At 39.3% G+C, this 21804-nt stretch overlaps 1 protein-coding gene and 1 long non-coding RNA gene across 2 annotated transcripts; both read left to right on the top strand.

Moving 5' to 3' along the window:
• Positions 1–95: 95 nt before the first annotated feature.
• Positions 96–3687, top strand: LOC113100872 (E3 ubiquitin-protein ligase TRIM39-like). The gene is made up of 9 exons (XM_026265399.1): positions 96–238; positions 676–698; positions 805–888; positions 1258–1811; positions 1924–2019; positions 2373–2606; positions 2686–2824; positions 2926–2952; positions 3089–3687. The coding sequence occupies exons 3-9, from the start codon at positions 825–827 to the stop codon at positions 3634–3636; spliced, it is 1662 nt and encodes a 553-aa protein (XP_026121184.1). The 5' UTR covers positions 96–238; positions 676–698; positions 805–824; the 3' UTR covers positions 3637–3687.
• Positions 3688–14963: 11276 nt separating this feature from the next.
• LOC113100867 (uncharacterized) lies at positions 14964–16051 on the top strand. Its single transcript, XR_003289809.1, has 4 exons — positions 14964–15149; positions 15235–15295; positions 15605–15682; positions 15800–16051. It is a non-coding gene; the product is annotated as an uncharacterized LOC113100867 (long non-coding RNA).
• The last annotated feature ends 5753 nt before the right edge of the window (positions 16052–21804 follow it).

The following is a 21804-nucleotide window of genomic DNA, read 5'->3' as shown; positions in this document are numbered from 1 at the left end:
ATCTTTTCTTCGTGAGCTGACAGGAACATACAAACAGATGCAACACACAGAATACAGGGATGAATGTAAATGTGTGACTACAGGAGGAGCCTAACATCACTGTATTTCAGTGAGAGACTCAGAGAAAGAGAAACTAACTTGATCAACAGCAATATGAACACCTGAAACCATCGAACTCTTTAAACAACAGAATATTGAGTCGTTCAGAGACACTTGTGAACACATCTGATACTCACAGGTGAGTGATAGAAATATAAGAGAGATTGTCCTGAACAGGTTTCTAATGGCTGTGGTCTGGTTTAGTAGAGTTTATGTCAGACTGGAATGAGTTGAGCAGAAGCAGGTTTAAGCGTGTCAAATACTCAGATACTTTAGATGTTTACTGCGCTGAAATGATATAAGAATTGTATTAACAGTATGTCATTAGATCGAACAAAGTTTGGTGTTTCTGTCATTTTGTCACGCGACGTAAAGACATACAGATAAAACAGGAAGTAAATGACCTGCAGACAAACTGAACACAAACCTGCTTCCCTGCAGCTGAAAATCACTTTTACATTACACAATAACTTATGATCATATAATATATTTTTTGAAAAGATTAATCTAATTTTTGATAAGGAGATATATATGTTTGTTGGAAAATATAAAGCTTGATCTTTGTACTTTGTACAGCAGGTCATAGTTCAGATTGCTCAGTAAGTTTACGAGTCTCTCACTTTGTTTCAAACGAATGATTGTGTTTCTATCAATATCAGTTCTCACATTTTAACCAGTTAAACTATCATTTTTTTTCTTTAAAAGGCTTTAAGAGGGAAAGAACAATGGCAGAATCTTCACTAACAGCAAGAAAAACCAGGACACAGAGTATTGAAAATTATCCTCCATGTAAGTCAATAACCCAGAAAAACAGTTTGACTTTGACTTTTATTTTATAATATTGAATATGTACAGTTCAGGAATGTAAAGCAGATCAAATAATTTAATCTTAACAAGAATAATTATTGTACATATATGTATTATTTAGGTAGTGGTTATGTAATGAGCTTCACATTTAGGTTCTGATCAGTTCGTCTGGGTTCATTTTACAATAATAACCAGCTGACTGTACATGATCTCTTTATATCTGAGTTTCTTCAGCACTCTTTGTCTCTAAACACTCTTTACATTCAACCAGCTTCATGAGGTGCATCATGGGATTCTTCATAAACAGTATTGAAGGAGTTCACACTAATCCTAAATAATGTCTCTTTCCAGTAATGTCATCCTCCATGAGTTCACTGTCTGAGGAGATTCAGTGCTCTGTATGTCTGGATGTGTTCACTGATCCAGTCTCGACTCCATGTGGACACAACTTCTGCAAGATCTGTCTGAATAAGTGCTGGGACAACAGCCAGACCTGCAGCTGTCCAAACTGTAAAGAAACATTCAAGCAAAGACCTGATCTCAAGATTAATACCACACTCCGAGAGCTCGTAGATCACTGTAAGAAGAAAAGTCCTGAGAAAACAACTGAAGTTCTGTGTGACTTCTGTGAGGAAAGAAAGCTGAAAGCGCTGAAGTCGTGTCTGGTGTGTCAGAGCTCTTACTGTGAAACTCACCTGGAGCCTCATTTGAGAGTGACACGTATGAAGAAACACAAACTGACGGATCCTGTGAGTAATCTGGAGGACTATATATGTCAGAAACACGAGAGACCTCTGGATCTGTTCTGTAGAGATGATCAGACATGTGTGTGTTCAATCTGCACCGAGACAGACCACAAGAACCACAACACTGTTCCTATAGAAGAGGAGAGTCAAGAGAAGAAGGTAGACGTTATTATTCTTTTAAAGGACTGATATCATGAGGAATCAGATTTGATTTCATATTGTGAGTTTAATCTGTGTTATGATAAACGTGTCTGTGTTGTTCTCTCTATAGACTGAACTGATGAAGACACAGAAAGACGTGCAGCTGATGATCCAGAACAGAATCAAGAAGATTCAAGACATCAAACACTCAGCAGAAGTCCGAAAAGTGAGTTTAAAATAATAGAATAAAATAAATGTAAATATTTACCCTTTCAACAAACTTCAATGTTTAGAAACATTGAGAAGACATAACAATAACAAAATAAACAAACAATCAAACGAATGACAGATGACTATCAGACTCAAATATCCAGCAACAGCCAATAAAACAAGAAGTAAAATGTCCAGGGCTTGTTCTGCTCTCGTCCAGGGTGCAGAGTGAAGTTTAATACTTCATTTGAGGGATTCTGAAAACACATGTAGCCTATGTATGTGAACAAAAATGTATGAGCAATAGTTACACAGATTCTTCTGTTAGCAAACACTGCTAATAATGTGTTGCCTGTCCTGGTTGAGCAGAGAAACACAGAGAAGGAGAAAGCAGTCCGTGTGGAGCTCTTCACTGATCTCATCCGCTCCATTGAGAGACATCAGACTGAACTGCTGGAGATGATGGAGGAGCAGCAGAAAGCAGCAGAGAAACAGGAGCAAGAGCTGATTGAAGAGCTGGAGCAGGAGATCACTGAGCTAAAGATGAGAAACACTGAGCTGGAGCAGCTCTCACACACTGAAGATCACCTCCACCTCCTACAGGTCAGTCAACATGATCTCTCTGATCAATCATAATGCAGGATATGACATGCTGAAGGATTTCTCCTCTCTCCTGCTGTAGAGTCACTCATCCCTGTGCAGCCCTAGAAACACCAGGAACTGGCCTGAGATCAGTATGAAGACTCATGAGAGTCTGGAGACTCTGAGGAGAGATCTGACTCAACTGAAGGACACTATAGATGAGAAACTCACACTAACTGGTACATCAATACACACTGATCAGATAGAAACATGATAGTGTACTCTGTTCTTTAAATATAAGCTTCAGATCTGATTGTTTTCTTGTCATTAGTCTCTACAGAGCTGAAGTGGATGCAGCAGTATGCAGGTACAGTGTGCTGTCTGCACTACACTAGTTTACATTCATACACTCACTGCTTCATTACTGCACTACAATCTGATTAAACACTGGGTTAACTAAAAACATCAGCATCACAGAATATCTGTATTCTCTGTTTTCTCAGTGGATGTGACTCTGGATCCTGATACAGCTAATCCATATCTCATTATGTCTGATGATGGAAAACAAGTGAGATGTGGAGACATTAGACAGAAACTCCCAGACAAACCAGAGAGATTTGATTACTGTTCAAATGTCTTGGGAAAGGAGGGATTCTCTGCGGGGAGATTTTATTTTGAGGTGCAGGTGAAGGGAAAGACTAAATGGGATTTAGGAGTGGCCAGAGAATCCATTAACAGGAAGGGACCGATCACAGCAAGTTCCAGAGATGGATACTGGACTGTGTTTCTGAGGAATGGAGATAAATATGAAGCCTGTGATGATCCTTCTGTCTCTCTGTCTCTGAGAGTGAAGCCGCAGCGGGTCGGTGTGTTTGTGGATTATGAGGAGGGTCTGGTCTCCTTTTATGATGTGGAGTCCAGCTCTCATATCTACTCTTTCACTGCTCAGTCTTTCACTGAAAAACTCTATCCATTTTTTAACCCATGCACTAATAATGGAGGTAAAAACTCAAGCCCACTGATCATCACACCTGTCAGTTATAATAAATGAATTTACTCAATTATCAAATGCAAGATTAAAATAATGAATTTTATATTTAGAAATCTGTAAACATTGTGTGCTGATATTTTTTTTATCATTTGCTTATAAATTTTTAAAATCTAAATGATCTCATCAAATATTTTTTACGTAAATATAATGCTCTTTCAGTAAATTAGTTTTTGTTCAACTTTTCATAAATATTCCTGACATTTTTCTCCCTGACAAAGTGAAATTGCCAATAAAAAAACGAAACTCTGATAATGTCTGTAGAACTGAGATGGCTGTGATCTTTCTGTTATAAGGAGTGAGACAAATCACAATAAATATCACATAACATCACAAACAAAGGTCATAAACATATATTTCGTATTATTCTATAGCTTTTATTTACCACATGTACATTTGAAAATAATTGGGACTTATCCTTTGCCAATGTTAAAATAATTATTAATATGCCAATAAAGTGTACGACAGATTTTCTCCAGGTCTTCACTTCATTAAAATTATGCAAAATGACAAATGTTTACCACATATTTTACGCGACTTTCGGCTTCTTCTTTTTTGTTAAGTCGTGTTAAAAAAATCACCTATCGTGGTTTTTGGGGTTATTTAAAAAAAAAACATGGTTGCTTGTTAGGAAACCCTGTGAATCAACTTGGTTTCTTTACATTTCTAGTCACTGTTTTTCTCGATATATTGTTGTACGGAAGGCTATATCCTGAAACGCATCATCAGTTGTGAGTGTCGTGTTGATCTCTCTGTGTTCACTGGGGCTCAGTACTGTCACGGTTCGTGAATGCACCGTCTCCAGCTGTAGTCATGTTACGTCATGTTGATTGTTTCATGTGGGTGTGGTCGCTGATCGACTGATCAGCGGCAGGTGCGGTTAGTTCCCACAGACTATTTAACACCCTGTCTTTCGTTTCCTGGTTGTCTGATCGTTGTTTGTAGATCCTGGTGTTTGATGTCGTGTTCGTGTTGTTCCTGCCTTGCCTTGTCGCCGTCCTGTCGGATCCTGTCTTCACGCTTGGAATACACTCACCACTATTGGATTATCACCGCTGTCATCGTCGTTCAACGCACCCCACGTCTCAACTCACCAGTCTGTGCTGCCACCGTGGTTCCTGCGTTACTCTCCGACCTTCCATCATCATCATACTTCTAATAAACTTACTCGTACTTGCATTTGTCTCCTGTCCTCCATTAGCGATGTTACAGAACGATCAGACCATCATGGAGGCAGCGAGTACTCAAGCTTCATCTCTGGAGCAATTTCTCAGCGCCAGTGTTCGGAGGATGGACTCCCAGGAGAGGACTCTTAACGACACTGGTCGCGCAGTCCAAGCCTTGGTGACGCAGGTGTCCGAGCTCACCCAGCAGTTCCATCTTCTTCGAGCGCCCACTGCGCCACCCACACCGCCCGCTCTCCCGGTACCACCAGTGACCACCTCCCAGCCGGAACCGCGTCTTCCTATCCCGGAAGCATACTCGGGTGAGCCCAGCTTTTGTAGAGCATTTCTAACCCGCTGTGATATGCATTTTGCCCTGCAACCCAGGACATTCGCCAACGAGAGGGTGAAAGTGGCCTTTGTGCTCACCTTACTCTCTGGGAGGGCGGCACTATGGGGGACGGCGGTGTGGGAGAACCAGGACCCATGCTGCGACTCGGTCCTGGCGCTCTCCGAGGAGATGAGGCGGGTCTTCGATCGGGCCGTCGCAGGACGGGAGGCGGCCAGGAGGCTGGCGGAGTTACGCCAGAAGGAGAGGTCCGTCTCAGACTTCTCTATCGAATTCAGAACCCTGGCGGCGGAGTGCCATTGGAACGAGGAGGCGCAGTGGGACATGTTCCTGCATGGGCTGGCTGACCGCGTCCAGAGGGAGATCTACGCCTTGGATCTGCCCCCCTCTCTTAATGGACTCATTGATCTAGCGTTACGGGTGGATGCCCGCCTCACTCGGATGGAGAGGAGGGGGCTGTTCAACACCCCATCCAGGGGCCCGGCGGACGGGCGATTCAGCGGCGGAGACGTGGTCAGCCCCACCTACGATCACGAGCCCATGCAGGTAGGGCGAGCTCGGCTTTCCCGGGAGGAGAAGGAGAGGCGGAGATCCCTGGGCCTTTGCCTGTACTGCGGGGGAGCCGGACATCAAGCCCATACCTGTCCAGTAAAAGGCCAAGCCCAGTAGTACGCATGAGGCTACTATCGGGTGGGATCTCTGCCGAGAAGACCTCATCACCACCATCATCTACGCTCCTTCCGGTTAGACTGCGGTGGTCAGCACAGACACACCACTGTCAGGCACTACTGGACTCTGGGGCAGAAGGTAACTTTATGGATCGTCACCTTGCACACAAGCTCCACATTCCCCTCAAAACCCTGCCGCACCACATCACGGTCCATGCCCTCACTGGACAGCAACTCCCCACTATCTCTCACAGCACTGAGGAGATCACACTCATCACCTCTGGCAACCACTCCGAAACTATCTCTTTTCACATCCTGGACTCTCCCCTGGCACCCATTGTCCTCGGGCACCCTTGGCTCCTTCTCCATAACCCCAAAGTAGACTGGTCCTCTAATTCCATCTTTTCTTGGTCTCGAAGGTGTCATGAGTCTTGTTTAGTGTCTGCTTGTCCGTCTGTGTCTGTGTCTGTGTTACAGGAGGAGGCGGTGGATTTATCTAACGTGCCCGCTGAGTACCTCCACCTGAAGGAAGTGTTCAGTAAGTCTCAAGCTGCTTCTCTTCCTCCGCATCGTCCTTACGACTGTGCCATAGAGTTATTGTCAGGTAAGTCTCCGCCTAAAGGCAAACTTTATTCACTTTCTGTGCCAGAAAGGGAGGCTATGGAGAAATATATTTCTGATTCTCTAGCTTCCAAATTCATCCGCCCTTCCTCTTCTCCTGCGGGGGCGGGGTTCTTTTTTGTGGGAAAGAAGGACGGATCACTGCGACCTTGTATTGATTACCGAGAGCTGAACAACATCACGGTAAAGAATACTTATCCTTTGCCGTTGATGTCTTCAGCCTTCGAGAGGTTGCAGGGAGCGTCTATTTTCACAAAACTGGACTTACGCAATGCGTATCATTTGGTTCGGATCAGGGAGGGGGATGAATGGAAGTTTAACACCCCCAGAGGGCACTTTGAATATTTGGTCATGCCCTTCGGGCTCTCCAACTCCCCAGGGGTCTTCCAGGCACTCGTCAACGACGTGCTGCGAGATATGATTGATCAGTTCATTTATGTCTACCTGGACGACATATTGATTTTTTCTTCTTCTCTCCAGGAACATGTGCAGCACGTCCGACGAGTGCTTCAGAGGTTGCTAGAGAATGGGCTTTTTGTCAAGGCGGAGAAATGCGAGTTTCATGCACAGTCTATTCCATTTTTGGGGTTTATCGTGTCGACTGAGGGAATACGCATGGATCCCGAGAAGGTTAGGGCTGTGGTAGAATGGCCAAGTCCAGATTCTCGTAAGGCCCTACAGAGGTTTCTGGGGTTCGCTAACTTCTACCGGCGTTTCATTCGCAATTTCAGCCAACTAGCCGCGCCTCTGACCGCCTTGACCTCCGCCAGAACTGCTTTCAGGTGGTCAAACACAGCGGAAGCTGCGTTTGCGAAACTGAAGAGCCGTTTCATTTCAGCTCCAATTCTCATTACCCCTGATGCCACACGGCAGTTCGTGGTGGAGGTCGATGCGTCAGAGGTGGGGGTAGGAGCGGTGTTATCCCAACGTTCTCCCTTAGACGACAAGGTCCACCCTTGCGCGTATTTTTCTTATCGTTTATCTCCTGCAGAAAGTAATTACGATATTGGTAACAGAGAATTGTTGGCAGTCAAGATGGCATTGGAGGAATGGCGACACTGGTTAGAAGGATCGGGGGTGGACCGGTTCTCGAAGGCCGCCCATTTTATTCCTTTGGCCAAGTTGCCCTCAGCCAAGGAGACAGCGTTGACCGTCATAGACCACGTCTTTCGTTTACATGGCCTCCCGATAGACGTGGTTTCTGACAGGGGACCCCAATTTGTGTCTAAATTTTCGCGAGAATTCTGTAAATTACTAGGAGCGACTGTAAGTCTGTCCTCAGGGTTTCACCCCCAGAGCAATGGCCAGACCGAGAGAGCCAACCAAGATTTGGAAAGGGTGTTGCGATGTTTGGTCTCCAAGAATCCTTCCTCCTGGAGCCAACAATTGTCTATGGTGGAGTACGCCCACAATACCTTACCAGTATCTGCTACGGGCCTATCTCCTTTTGAGTGTAGTGTAGGGTACCAGCCACCAATTTTTCCCAGTATGGAATCGGAGGTTGCGGTCCCCTCCGTTCACGCCTTCGTCCAGAGGTGCCACCGCACTTGGACCAGAGCCCGCGAGACTCTACTCCAAGTGGGGGCGCGCACCAAGGCCAAAGCCGATCGCCACCGGTCTAGGCCTCCCGTATACGTCGTGGGTCAAAGGGTCTGGCTTTCTACTAAGAACATTCCTCTCCGTTCCGTTTCTAATAAACTGGCTCCCAAATTTATCGGCCCGTTTACTGTCACCAAGATCATTAGTCCGGTGACAGTCCGCCTCAAACTCCCTCCGACGTACAGGAGAATTCACCCCGCCTTTCATGTATCCAAAATAAAGCCTGTATTTCATTCTCCCATTAATCCGCCTACCCCGGTCCCTCCCCCGCCGCGTCTCGTAGATGGGGAGACCACTTATTTGGTTAATCGTATTCTGGACTCTAGAAGGAGGGGACGCGGATTTCAGTACTTGGTGGACTGGGAGGGTTACGGTCCGGAGGAGAGAAGTTGGGTACCTGCTAGGGACATCCTGGATCATTCCCTTATCGATGATTACAATCGACAGGTAAGAGATTCTGGGGACGCCAGGAGGCGTTCTTAGGAGGAGGGGTACTGTCACGGTTCGTGAATGCACCGTCTCCAGCTGTAGTCATGTTACGTCATGTTGATTGTTTCATGTGGGTGTGGTCGCTGATCGACTGATCAGCGGCAGGTGCGGCTAGTTCCCACAGACTATTTAACACCCTGTCTTTCGTTTCCTGGTTGTCTGATCGTTGTTTGTAGATCCTGGTGTTTGATGTCGTGTTCGTGTTGTTCCTGCCTTGCCTTGTCGCCGTCCTGTCGGATCCTGTCTTCACGCTTGGAATACACTCACCACTATTGGATTATCACCGCTGTCATCGTCGTTCAACGCACCCCACGTCTCAACTCACCAGTCTGTGCTGCCACCGTGGTTCCTGCGTTACTCTCCGACCTTCCATCATCATCATACTTCTAATAAACTTACTCGTACTTGCATTTGTCTCCTGTCCTCCATTAGCGACGTTACAAGTACACACCAGATTCATTTCTCTGTTCATCTGTCACTTTGTTGAAATCTGTTATTGAATTTATACACCTCTGCACATGTGCTGTGAATTGAGCTTATTCTGAAATAATGTATTCTCATGTCTTCACTCCTGACATCTAGAAATCTCTTCATTTGTGGAAAAAGGTATATAAATAATGTTGATTATTATTAATTCAAGTTTTTGAAAGATATAAAAATTATCATTTTAAAATATGACATAATATTATAATTATCAGTATATAATAACATTAGAATCCTGCTGAAGTCAAGCATCCACAGCAACACAGAATCTAGAAGATAATAATAAAAAAAAAGAACAGAAAAACATTTCAGTTATTTCAATATCAAATAAATAAATACTTACATCGTGCTGCTCTGTGAACCCTTCGAGATTTTAAGAGAACTCATGTAAGTTATACTGGATATTCTGAGAAAATTATATATAAAAAAACGGTTTCATGTAAGTTATGTGTAAATTACACATGGGTGTGTAACTATTAAAAAAAACATAAACAAAAACAAATAGTTCAGAAAAGTAAAAGAAGTACTCATGAACATAATGAGTAAAGCTGACTAAAAATGATTGTTTGTGCTCTTGTGATTGTAGTCTCCATTTCATCCCACAAATGTAATAAATCTAAATATTACTCTTAAACTTAAAATTAGCGTGTTGAGCCATATTTAGTTCAATAATATTTTTAAAGTTTAAGGGGAAACTATCCACCTTCAAATGATATAACATTTAGTCTATTTCAATAAAACTGTTTTTAGTTATTGCAGTATTTAAGTTATACAACGATATATATTTAAAATCACACAAAGGCAGATAAAGGTGCAATCTGAAGGGGAAAATATATATATTTTTCTTTTTACAATTTTAGTTGAATATACTGTGGCTGATTTGTAGATTTGCCTTTTTTAGTTCCTCGAGCACTTAAAAGGATTTCTGAGGCACCTTTAGTTTTTAGAGTATTGTTCTTTTCAGAGAACTGTGGTCAGTTATTTCCAAGTTAATGATCAATTTTATCTGTGACCTTACCTGTTTTGTGTGTTCATTCATTTTATACAGTCTTGTTCAAAATAATAGCAGTACAATGTGACTAACCAGAATAATCAAGGTTTTTAGTATATTTTTTATTGCTACGTGGCAAACAAGTTACCAGTAGGTTCAGTAGATTGTCAGAAAACAAACAAGACCCAGCATTCATGATATGCACGCTCTTAAGGCTGTGCAATTGGGCAATTAGTTGAAAGGGGTGTGTTCAAAAAAATAGCAGTGTCTACCTTTGACTGTACAAACTCAAAACTATTTTGTACAAACATTTTTTTTTTCTGGGATTTAGCAATCCTGTGAATCACTAAACTAATATTTAGTTGTATGACTACAGTTTTTTAAAACTGCTTGACATCTGTGTGGCATGGAGTCAACCAACTTGTGGCACCTCTCAGCTGTTATTCCACTCCATGATTCTTTAACAACATTCCACAATTCATTCACATTTCTTGGTTTTGCTTCAGAAACAGCATTTTTGATATCACCCCACAAGTTCTCAATTGGATTAAGGTCTGGAGATTGGGCTGGCCACTCCATAACATTAATTTTGTTGGTTTGGAACCAAGACTTTGCCCGTTTACTAGTGTGTTTTGGGTCATTGTCTTGTTGAAACAACCATTTCAAGGGCATGTCCTCTTAAGCATAGGGCAACATGACCTCTTCAAGTATTTTAACACATGCAAACTGATCCATGATCCCTGGTATGCGATAAATAGGCCCAACACCATAGTAGGAGAAACATGCCCATATCATGATGCTTGCACCTCCATGCTTCACTGTCTTCACTGTGTACTGTGGCTTGAATTCAGAGTTTGGGGGTCGTCTCACAAACTGCCTGTGGCCCTTGGACCCAAAAAGAACAATTTTACTCTCATCAGTCCACAAAATGTTCCTCCATTTCTCTTTAGGCCAGTTGATGTGTTCTTTGGCAAATTGTAACCTCTTCTGCACATGCCTTTTTTTTAACAGAGGGACTTTGCGGGGGATTCTTGAAAATAGATTAGCTTCACACAGACGTCTTCTAACTGTCACAGTACTTACAGGTAACTCCAGACTGTCTTTGATCATCCTGGAGGTGATCATTGGCTGAGCCTTTGCCATTCTGGTTATTCTTCTATCCATTTTGATGGTTGTCTTCCGTTTTCTTCCACGTCTCTCTGGTTTTGCTCTCCATTTTAAGGCATTGGAGATCATTTTAGCTGAACAGCCTATCATTTTTTGCACCTCTTTATAGGTTTTCCCCTCTCTAATCAACTTTTTAATCAAAGTACGCTGTTCTTCTGAACAATGTCTTGAACAACCCATTTTCCTCAGCTTTCAAATGCATGTTCAACAAGTGTTGGCTTCATCCTTAAATAGGGGCCACCTGATTCACACCTGTTTCTTCACAAAATTGATGACCTCAGTGATTGAATGCCACACTGCTATTTTTTTGAACACACCCCTTTCAACTAATTCAACTAATTGCCCAATTGCACAGCCTTAAGAGCGTGCATATCATGAATGCTGGGTCTCATTTGTTTTATGAGAATCTACTGAACCTACTGGCCACGTAGCAATAAAAAAATATACGAAAAACCTTGATTATTCTGGTTAGTCACATTGTACTGCTATTATTTTGAACAAGACTGTATGTTCATTTCCACTGGTGTTATTTATTTGGTGCTCATAACCCTGAACATTTCTGCCCTTAATGAAGAAAAAAGTTAAAGTTTCTGTGAATTCACCTAAAACGTTTTTCAAAACCCATATTTTTCTGAAAAACAAAATTACATTATTAATCTTTTAATTATTTTAGCAAAGTTTTATAGGCTACTCATAAAACAAAAATAACTCAAAAGAAAACATCATAAATGATATTTTTAAATAAAATGTTTTGATCTTTTCATAAATTTTAATATATTTAATACAGAGTTCCATAAGAATGAGTCTTAGTTAAAACTCCTAACTGATCATGCTTGACTGTAACAAAGCTGCTCATTGTTTAAAAACCTTTATATTTTTACAATTTTATCTATTTTTTTTTTATTTTTACATGTAACTTTAATCCAAATAATGTAATGCAATTGAAACATTTGGTTTAATTACCAAATTCTTTTTTACATTTAAAAATATAACTGCAGGATAACTGCAGTGTCCATACCATGCATTACATCTCAACAGTGTAAGGTGTAGAATTAATTTTGTCATTGTGGAAAAAACAAACAAACAAAAACATTCTGTTTAAACTCTGTGTTACAGAAAGTCAAAGTCTGGGTGGCCAGAAGTTACATCTCAGTGACTTGGTGACCGCATCTCTCTGCAAACCCAAAGGATCACTTTCCTGTAGCTTTTCTTTCTATGCATCAAGATGTGTTCTTCATTGTGTCTGACGATTTTTGACTAAAGTTTGTGTGTGGGTGAATGTGTGGATTATGTTCATACATTATAGATGAACGTTTGCAACAGTGAGGTGATATAGGATATTTCATTTAAGCCATTCGTGGACAAATCTCCCCTTTTATATTAATTTAATTAGGCTATAGCCTACAGGATAATTAGCGTTATGACCGCACACATAAGGCTTGCCACAAAGAACCGGTTAAAGTAATGATTATCAATGTGTCTAAATTAGCAAGGAGACATTTAATTGTTTAATAATAAACTGGTGTTTTCTGTGTCGCTGCTAAAATGAAGTTGACCATGCGGACTCGCCACACCGGAGAGAAATGCACATTTCATATGGATTACATAATCAGAGAAGCCTATTTGTTTTGGTTTGAATATTTTCGTTTAAAAGTAGACATTTCAAGCTTTCTGTAATGTATAGTCTATATTTCTCAAATCTGTGGGACACAAGCAGAGTTTCGGAGCCCTCCAGTTCATGTGCAATGCAAGCATGCTGGAGCCTTATTACATTATCTGCTATATATTTGCTTCTTATTTATTAAATACGGGCAATTGATTGATAAAACATTGACCAAAATTAAGATACAATTTATACAAAACGAAAAATCTTTTAATTAAACTTAATGAAGTCGTCAAAATCATGTTTTGCCAAAAACAGCGCCGTTACTCCCCAGTTTTCTTTGCCGCCTCCATCTCTACACTCTTAGAAAAAAAGGGTTCATTGGGGTTCTATACAGAACCATAGGGTTCTTTACTCAACTCCAAAGAACCTTTTATGATAAAAAAAGTTCTATAATGACAAGAAAGAACCCTTTTGGCACAAAGGTTCTTTAGGCTATTATTCATTCATATATTACATTATTCTGCAACATTTTGTATTTGTAATTAAATTATTGTTTTTATAACTTATTTTTGGAGAAAAACTGAAATGGCACTCTTCGTGTGATGTTGATTAACTACATAAAATGATATAAATATATACATTTTCTAACCCCCTTATCTTGAATTTTGTGATCATTCACATGCATTCATAAATGCATTTGAATACACAGAATAATGCAGTGAAAGAACGCACTCAAAATGCACACGCGCCACGCGCACTAGTATGACTTCATCATGTAACTTTACATTAGCCTAGATGCGTGCACTTTTTAGGCAAGATTTGTTTAGTTTTTGAATACACTTGATACTGTTAAAAGGCACATCATTAAAACAAAAAATACAGTTCACATATCACACCTAAACATGCGTGTAAAACGTAATTAGAACTAGCTACTAAATTAGTTAAAAATGCCTATCCATATAGAGCTATGATTCGCGAACCCCAAACTGACTCAAATGATTCGCGAACCAGCTCTGAACTCCCGAAATGACTCAAATGATTCACGATCCGAACTCCCAAACTGACTCAAATGATTCGCGATCCCGCTACGAACTCCCGAACTGATTTAAATGATTCGCGATCCTGCTACGAACTCCCGCACTGACTCAAATGATTCGTGAAACCTCTACGAACTCCCAAACTGACTCAAATGATTCGCGATCCCGCTACGAACTCCCGCACTGACTCAAATGATTCGCGATCCCGCTACGAACTCCCGAACTGATTTAAATGATTCGTGATCCTGCTACGAACTCCCGCACTGACTCAAATGATTCGCGAAACCGCTACGAACTCCCGAACTGATTCAAATGATTCGCGATCCCGCTACGAACTCCCAAACTGACTCAAATGATTCGCGATCCCGCTACGAACTCCCGAACTGATTTAAATGATTCGTGATCCTGCTACGAACTCCCGCACTGACTCAAATGATTCGCGAAACCGCTACGAACTCCCGAACTGATTCAAATGATTCGCGATCCCGCTACGAACTCCCAAACTGACTCAAATGATTCGCGATCCCGCTATGAACTCCCGCACTGACTCAAATGATTCGTGAAACCGCTACGAACTCCCAAACTGACTCAAATGATTCGCGATCCCGCTACGAACTCCCGCACTGACTCAAATGATTCGCCAAACCGCTATGAACTCCCGCACTGACTCAAATGATTTGCGAAACCGCAACGAACTCCCGAACTGATTCAAATGATTAGCGAACCCTCTAAGAACTCCCGCACTGACTCAAATGATTCGCGAAACTGCTACGAACTCCCGAACTGATTCAAATGATTCTCGATCCCGCTACGAACTCCCGCACTGACTCAAATGATTCGCGAAACGGGTACGAACTCCCGAACTGATTCTAATGATTTGCGAACCCGCTCCAAACTCCCAAACTGATTCAAATGATTCTGGAACAATGAGCACGGGTCTCTTCCATTACAAGCGCGCATACTGTGCGCCTACATTTTAAATAAGGAACTTGAGCTCAAAAAGATGCAATATGTAAACGGCCCCTTACTTATAGCCTTGTTTGCTGCTCATTAATTTCATTCTTTGTCATTTATGTGAAATTATGACGTACCACAATTTAACAGTTTTGCTTTATTGATAAATTTGTTTTTATCTGTTGAACACCAAACATAAACAAAAAGAAGTAATAAACTCATTATTTTCTTTAATTTTACAAAGTAAACAATTTGTTTGCATTTGCGCGAGCATATTCACGCAGCGCTGTCTCGTGAGTGCAGTGCACGTTTTTGAATTCCAGCAGTTGAGAAGAGATTGATCCTCGTCTGCTGATTTAAGCTGATGGTCTGACGGAAATATTGTTGTGGTAAGTCAGATAAATATATTTTTAAGTAATTTACTTTTTATACGCTTTAAACCCATTAGTAATTAAGTTGTCAATGTTTCTACAGCGGATTTACACTAAAACACGAAAGAGCCTGAACCGACCGTGTCACAAGTTGCCTTACATCGGTAAGTTTTGATGTGCTTGTTGCAAACTGTTAAATTTTGTGTTTTCTGATCCTAAGCTTAGTTTTTAATCTGCAGTATGAGACATACGGCCAAATCAAGTTTTTTATTATTCTTGACATCCATGAATAAAAGTCATGTGGGTTTGGAACAACAAAGGTAAACCAGTAAATGGAGACAGAATTTTTTTTTTTTTTTTTTTTTTTTTGGGTGAATGAATGCTTTGATTCTACTGATAATTGATTTTCAGTTATTTGTGCTATGTTACTTCTAAATATTGTCCTTATATGAACTGTCTTTTGCTCATTTCAGCAAACAAAAAGATGCAAGACTGCAAACTTTCCAGTTCTCCTGTGTACTGATAATCCGGTTTCCACCCAGTCCCAGGAGGTTCGTCTGTTTTATCCTTCTTCACTCAAATGTGTTAAAATTGCTTGGTTATTGACCAGTAATGCAAGGAGATTGTAGATAAACAATAGGAATTGTGTTATTTACTACTTTTTTCAGATTATATTAAACCTGGAAAATATTGGAGAAGATCAATTCAGTTTTCAGGAGCACATTACTTTGATAAATGCTGAACTATGTAAAAGACAACCTGACTACACCAACATATCAAAAATCTAATGAGATGCGCTCTTTTTAAAAGAGTTGATTTAATGACAAAATCAACATGAGAGGTCATGGACATGTTCCCATTTCTTCAGGTTCCACAACTTGTGAGTATTTGTTTTTAGTGTTGTTTCCTTTGAGTTTAGTATTTCCACTGCATTTTCAATTTTTTTTTGTCAAAATTGTTTTAATGAATTTTTCTTTCTTTTTTTTTTTTTTGGTAGTTGCTGCATGAATTGAAGATGCGGTTTAGGAAGGACCTTAATCTTAATCTAGAGACTGCTCTTCAAGTCCTGAACATTTTAAATTAAATTAAATGTATGCATTTAGCAGAAGTGACTTACAGTGCATTCAGGCTATCAATTTTTTACCTATCATGTGTTCCCGGGGAATCGAACCCCTAACCTTGCGTTTGATAGCACAATGCTCTACCAATTGAGCCACAGGAACACTACTCTTTACTTCAGCAAATTGACAAAAACAGAAAAACTGTTCTTTTTTTCCTTAACACAACCATTAGTTGTTTGGTTTGTTGAATGGTTACTGTAATAAATCTATTTATACCATGGTTTGTCTGAATATTTGATTCTTATAAAAAAAAATATTGATTTTTTTTACAACCTCAGTTGCATTGCTTCCCTGCCATTCATAAATCCTCTCCTGTGTTCTCATGGAGTAGTGAAGTGTCCATTGTAAGCATACTTCAGAATCTCAGCAGAAGTACTTTGATTTTGGATGCTTCAGAAAATGATCTGAACTTGAGTTCCAAACTGTATGACGTTCATTGTGATGAGCAGATATTTGAGATGCCATCATTTTAAAGAATTGACAGCCACGATCACTTGATTGCATGTAGCTCTGTGAATGTGATAACAAAATTAAATAAAAATGTCTTGCACTTGTAGAATAATGTTTTAATGAAGAATGTTTTACTCTTATTGACAGTTGTTTTGTAATATCAGGAGAAATACAAAGATGTTAAAATTGAGATAGGGCTGCTCAGTTTCTCACAAAAACATTTGCACAATTTAAATGAAAGACGTGTGTTGCGTGTGTCACCTAGCCAGTGAATTGTCCTTTCCACTGTGGTAAGAAATGGTCAGTCACATCCCTAATTATTTGGAAGAAAGTATGCAAGATTCTAAGTTATTTCACAAATAATTTATATGTTTTTCCAACTTGCAGGAATCAGTAAAGCCAACTCCGACTATAGTTTTTCATGAAGCTTCAAACCCCTCCATGCAAAAAGAGCCAGCATCAATATGGAGGGTGTCGACATTGTGAGCGCAGAAATGGATGTGATGGAGGAAATATTTCATATTCAGTGTGGAATACCCCAAGCACATCACTCACATGATGAATTTTGTTGAGCAAAACCTGTTTAAACTCTCCAGAAGCCAAAAAAAAAAAAAAAAAAAAAAACTGTCTGTCCCAGTGCTCAACATGTGTAATCAATTATCATAATACTTTATTTCGTGAATAGTGCTAATGTAAATTTGTAAATATGAGGCGATTGATGTTATTCTCAAATGCTGATCTGAATTTGAATCTGTAATTACAATTCTTTATGAATGATATTAATATGAATTTGTAGATTTGAAGTACTTCTATATCTGTGTATTTCCATTGTGCGTTATATTAATATGGATTTGTAGTTTTGAGATACTTGATGTTGTTCTAACCCTGATGGGAATTTAGATGAATCTGTATATTTGCATTATTTATTAGTGATAGATTAATGTAATTTTATAATGGACTTATTTTGTAATATGTAGATGCAGGTGAAACTCTATCTTCATTATTTATGAGATTTTTTAAATGGTTGGTGTTTTAAGGTTGATTTGTACATTTAAAGCCTTGAATATTTGAAATTACTGTAGCATTCTTTCAGTAATAGTAATTATTTTTGTTAATATAAATAAATGACTAGTTCTATGCACTTTTTTATGTGAATTACATTTTTACATTTTAGGGTCTTGATGTTTGTCAATTATATGAAATATTTAATCCGGAAAGGACAAAATAAATAATCATGAATGAACCCCTAAAAGGTTCCATATAAAATCTTTTTGGTTACAAAGAACCCTTAAAAAGGGTTCCATATAGAACCTTTTAGGGGTTCCAAATACATAGCGCCTGATTGAACCTTTTAAGGTTCTATATAGAACCTTTTCTTCTAAGAGTGTTCCTGCAGACTGAGCCCGTGCGTCATCTTCACGCCAGTTACCAGTTACCAGTTACGACCGCGACCGGAATATCATTACAAATATTTTTGAATGACTCGTAACCGCGGTTGACCGCAGGAACCTGCTCATTTCGGATCAACCCGCGCATCACTGATAGGTGTTACACCAAATTCTCTGACCATCGTATTCTGTGACCCTAGTGGGCGCTGTTGTCACAGTTTGGCTTGAACTCAGAATTGGGTTAGCAAACAGCACACAGGTTCCTGGTAGAGCTGTAGTCAAGTCCGGCTTTGTCGAGTCCAAGTCAAGTCCAAGTCCAGGACTAGTCGAGACCGAGTCAAGACCGAGTCCAAAGAGGTTCGAGTCCAAGTCAAGTCCAAGTCCAAAAGTTTCGAGTCCAAGTCCAAGACCGAGTCCAAATGAGTGAAAAAAGGGTCCTATTGGTCTTAGTGGTTTTGTTCTTATATCAGATGATTTAGATCCAATGTGAAAGTAGCAGCAGATTAAACCAATCAAAAGAAGGACAGGAAGAACATCTGATCAGATAATGACATACAAACACTAATGAAAAGTTCATTCAGTCAATAAAACTGGCTAAAACTGTAATATGTGTACATCACAGTGAGGGACAGGGTGAGGACAATAGTCAAACAGCAGGTTCAGATGAGCAGGTAACAATAAAACATTTCTGATAGGGAACAATTATTGATATGACAAACTAAATGTACAACTTTCTATACTGTACACAATATACTAGGGAGCTATTTGGTGTGTAACAATGTTGTAATGTCCGTTTCAGAATGAACCTAATGTTTGAGACAAACTGAGCACAGAAAACAGAGACAGCGAAGATTCAGAAATCATTTCTTGCTTAAATCCTGCACATCCTGATCCCAAGTTTATAGAAGCCTATTAAAAGCCAATCCCACTGCCATGCGACAACTGTGTATGCTCAGGAAACAAAGAGCACAGTATCACAGCTTTCCTCAGTTGTTTCTAGACAAATGTCAAACAGTAATGCTCCTAGTGCTCCACCACCAATGGCTTGCACCAACAATTTCTCAAAGGCCAGATCTTACTGGGTCTTGTGTTGGCAGGAGCTGTGATTGGAGAATTGAAGTGTTTGAATGCTTCTCTCCAAAGAAAGACACAGACTATCTCTGGCATGAAAGCTGACGTTTCTTGTGTGCAGTCTGTCTTGAAAGACAAAAGAGATGAAGATGCCTTTCAAAGTCTTTTTGATCAAGAAATGTGATTGTGGATTCTCTAAATCTAGAGCCTATCAAAGTTCCAGAACCAAGGCGACTTCCTAAGTGTTTTAGCACAGATGCAAGCACATACAAGCCAAAAACTGCAACAGAGTATAACAGAGTTGAGTTTTATCAGGTGCTTGATGTGGTTTTCATCAGGAAGATCTGCTGACCTTGCAGAAACTAGAGGACACTCTGCTCACTGGACAAATTGATTCAGTGTGTTGTGAGTATCCTGAGATCAGTTCAGTTACCAATGTTTAGGCATAACTACCAATTTGGATCCAGTATGGAGGCAGCAAACATTCTTAAAGGTTTGTCAGTGGAAGTCCGTGGCCTTTTCAGTGAAGTGGAAACTCTGGTCAGGTTGCTTCTGGTTGTGTGTTAGGAATCAGGACAGCATTTAGTAAAATTGAAAATCAATTGGGAAATCTTTAGGATAAGCAATGCACACGGATTATATAAAACTATACTGCAGTACATCATAGTGAAATTAAATTGTTATATGTTTCTTTTCAAAAGTGTGGAAATAGATTTTTAAAAATAAGCTTTAAATAGGCCTTTTCCTTATAATGTGGCTCTCTCTAGTGGACAACATTAATATCACAGCTTTTAGCCTCAGGTTATGTCATCACATAAAAATAAAATAAACTGCATATATATAAAATAAAATAATACAGTGATAATACATGCTAATATTAATCTGAACTTACTAATAGTTAATCAACACATATCTAAAGAAGAAAAAAAATCACTACATTAGACCTCATTTCTGAAAACTAGATAATTGTATGATCAGCAGATGTCTATTATTTCAGAGTTCAGGTTTTGTTTTTTTCATGTCATACAGCTGCTTATTACAAGAGCAGTTTCTTGTAGGCTACACTACATGTTCAGATTAATAACCTATATATTGATAAATAATTAATACGTTTATACATATGCCTATTTGAAAATGTTTTGAATCTGGTCTACCCAGACACATTTTAATGTTCAAGTGTTATGTCTATTAAAATAAGTCTGTAACTATATAGTAGCCTACTTTTCATGTGTTGATATCTACAGAACTGAAGCCTTATGATCACAGTCGTAGAAGCTAATGCTTGGAAATTATGTTTAAAGTTTTCAAGTCCATCATTATTAGTAGCACGCAAGCACCCAATAATCACCTTCGTGCTTTGTTACAGAGTTTTAGCCTTCTGTCAATTTTATGATAAAATACAAACAATAAATGTATTTTTTTTTTACAGTTTTTAATTTGTATTGAGATAATTCGTTCAGTAGCTGCATATGAATCAGTGATATTTTCCTCTTTAATATTTGCATCACGAAATAAACATGAATTCTTGAATGCATGTTGAAAAAAATCTGAACAATTTAATACAAACAAATTTCTAATGAATCGATCAAAGTTAGTTAAAAAAGTTAAAATAATTATGGATGCCACAGATTTTTTTTTTTTTAAACTTCACAATATAACATAATTTTTACTTTATTCTTGAAATATTATGACGTTAATCTTATTTATTCGGTTATTTTTCAGCGTGGCACAAACATGCTGCCTTATATGCTATTGAATGCAAACACAATTTAGCATAGTGGCCCAAAAACAAACAAAAAATAAATAAATAAAAAATAGAGGTGGGATATTTGTCTTCTGAGTCAATTTTGCTAAAATGATTTTGACGAACTTGCCATCTCCTCATTGTACGTGCCTTTAGAGAGAAATGCATCTTTGGGATTACATAATGAAAGAGTTTTTGTTTGTTGAGTTATTTCGTTTTAAAATAGTAATTTAAAACGCAAAAAGAATTCTCTAGATATATTTATCATGTCAGTGAAGCGCTTCTGCTCAAGACCAAGACAGAAAGTGCATCCAGGGCCGGTTTCTCGATAACGATTGATCTTAGACCTTAAGAGCGTTTTCTACAAGTAATTTCACAATTGTTCGTTATTGTTTTGTTTCCCAAAAAATGCACTCAACACAGTCGCACGTAACTGTGCTCTAAGTGCTGCTTAGGAGTCGCTGTCCGTTTGTCAAGTGCTGAAATGTCACATTATAGAATGACTCTTAATTGTAGTACACGATCGTTTATTGACGTTAACCTAATACTGCGTTCCAGACAGACAACTTGGATATAATAACTATAATACAATACAATATTATATTATAGTGTATAATAGTATACTTTACATAATAATTATACTTTATATATTTATATATAATGTTAGGTAAAAAAAAAAAAATGTTAGCCTAAATGCACTGTAAGTCGCTTTGGATAAAAGCTTCTGCTAAATGCATACTTTTATTAAAATGTATTTATTTATATACAGTAGGCTATAGAGAAAGAGAGAGAGAGATGTTATTTCCGGGTCCAATACTTAGCTGGTCCCCTTATACTTGGACATTTCCAATCTGGCAACACTGAGCGGTGGAGAGAAACTCAAGGATTGGGAAGGGCTC

The sequence above is a fragment of the Carassius auratus genome, unplaced genomic scaffold (genome assembly GCF_003368295.1).
Source record: "Carassius auratus strain Wakin unplaced genomic scaffold, ASM336829v1 scaf_tig00217394, whole genome shotgun sequence".
Taxonomy (NCBI): Eukaryota; Metazoa; Chordata; class Actinopteri; order Cypriniformes; family Cyprinidae; genus Carassius; species Carassius auratus.
This window is presented reverse-complemented; position numbering and strand designations above follow the sequence as displayed.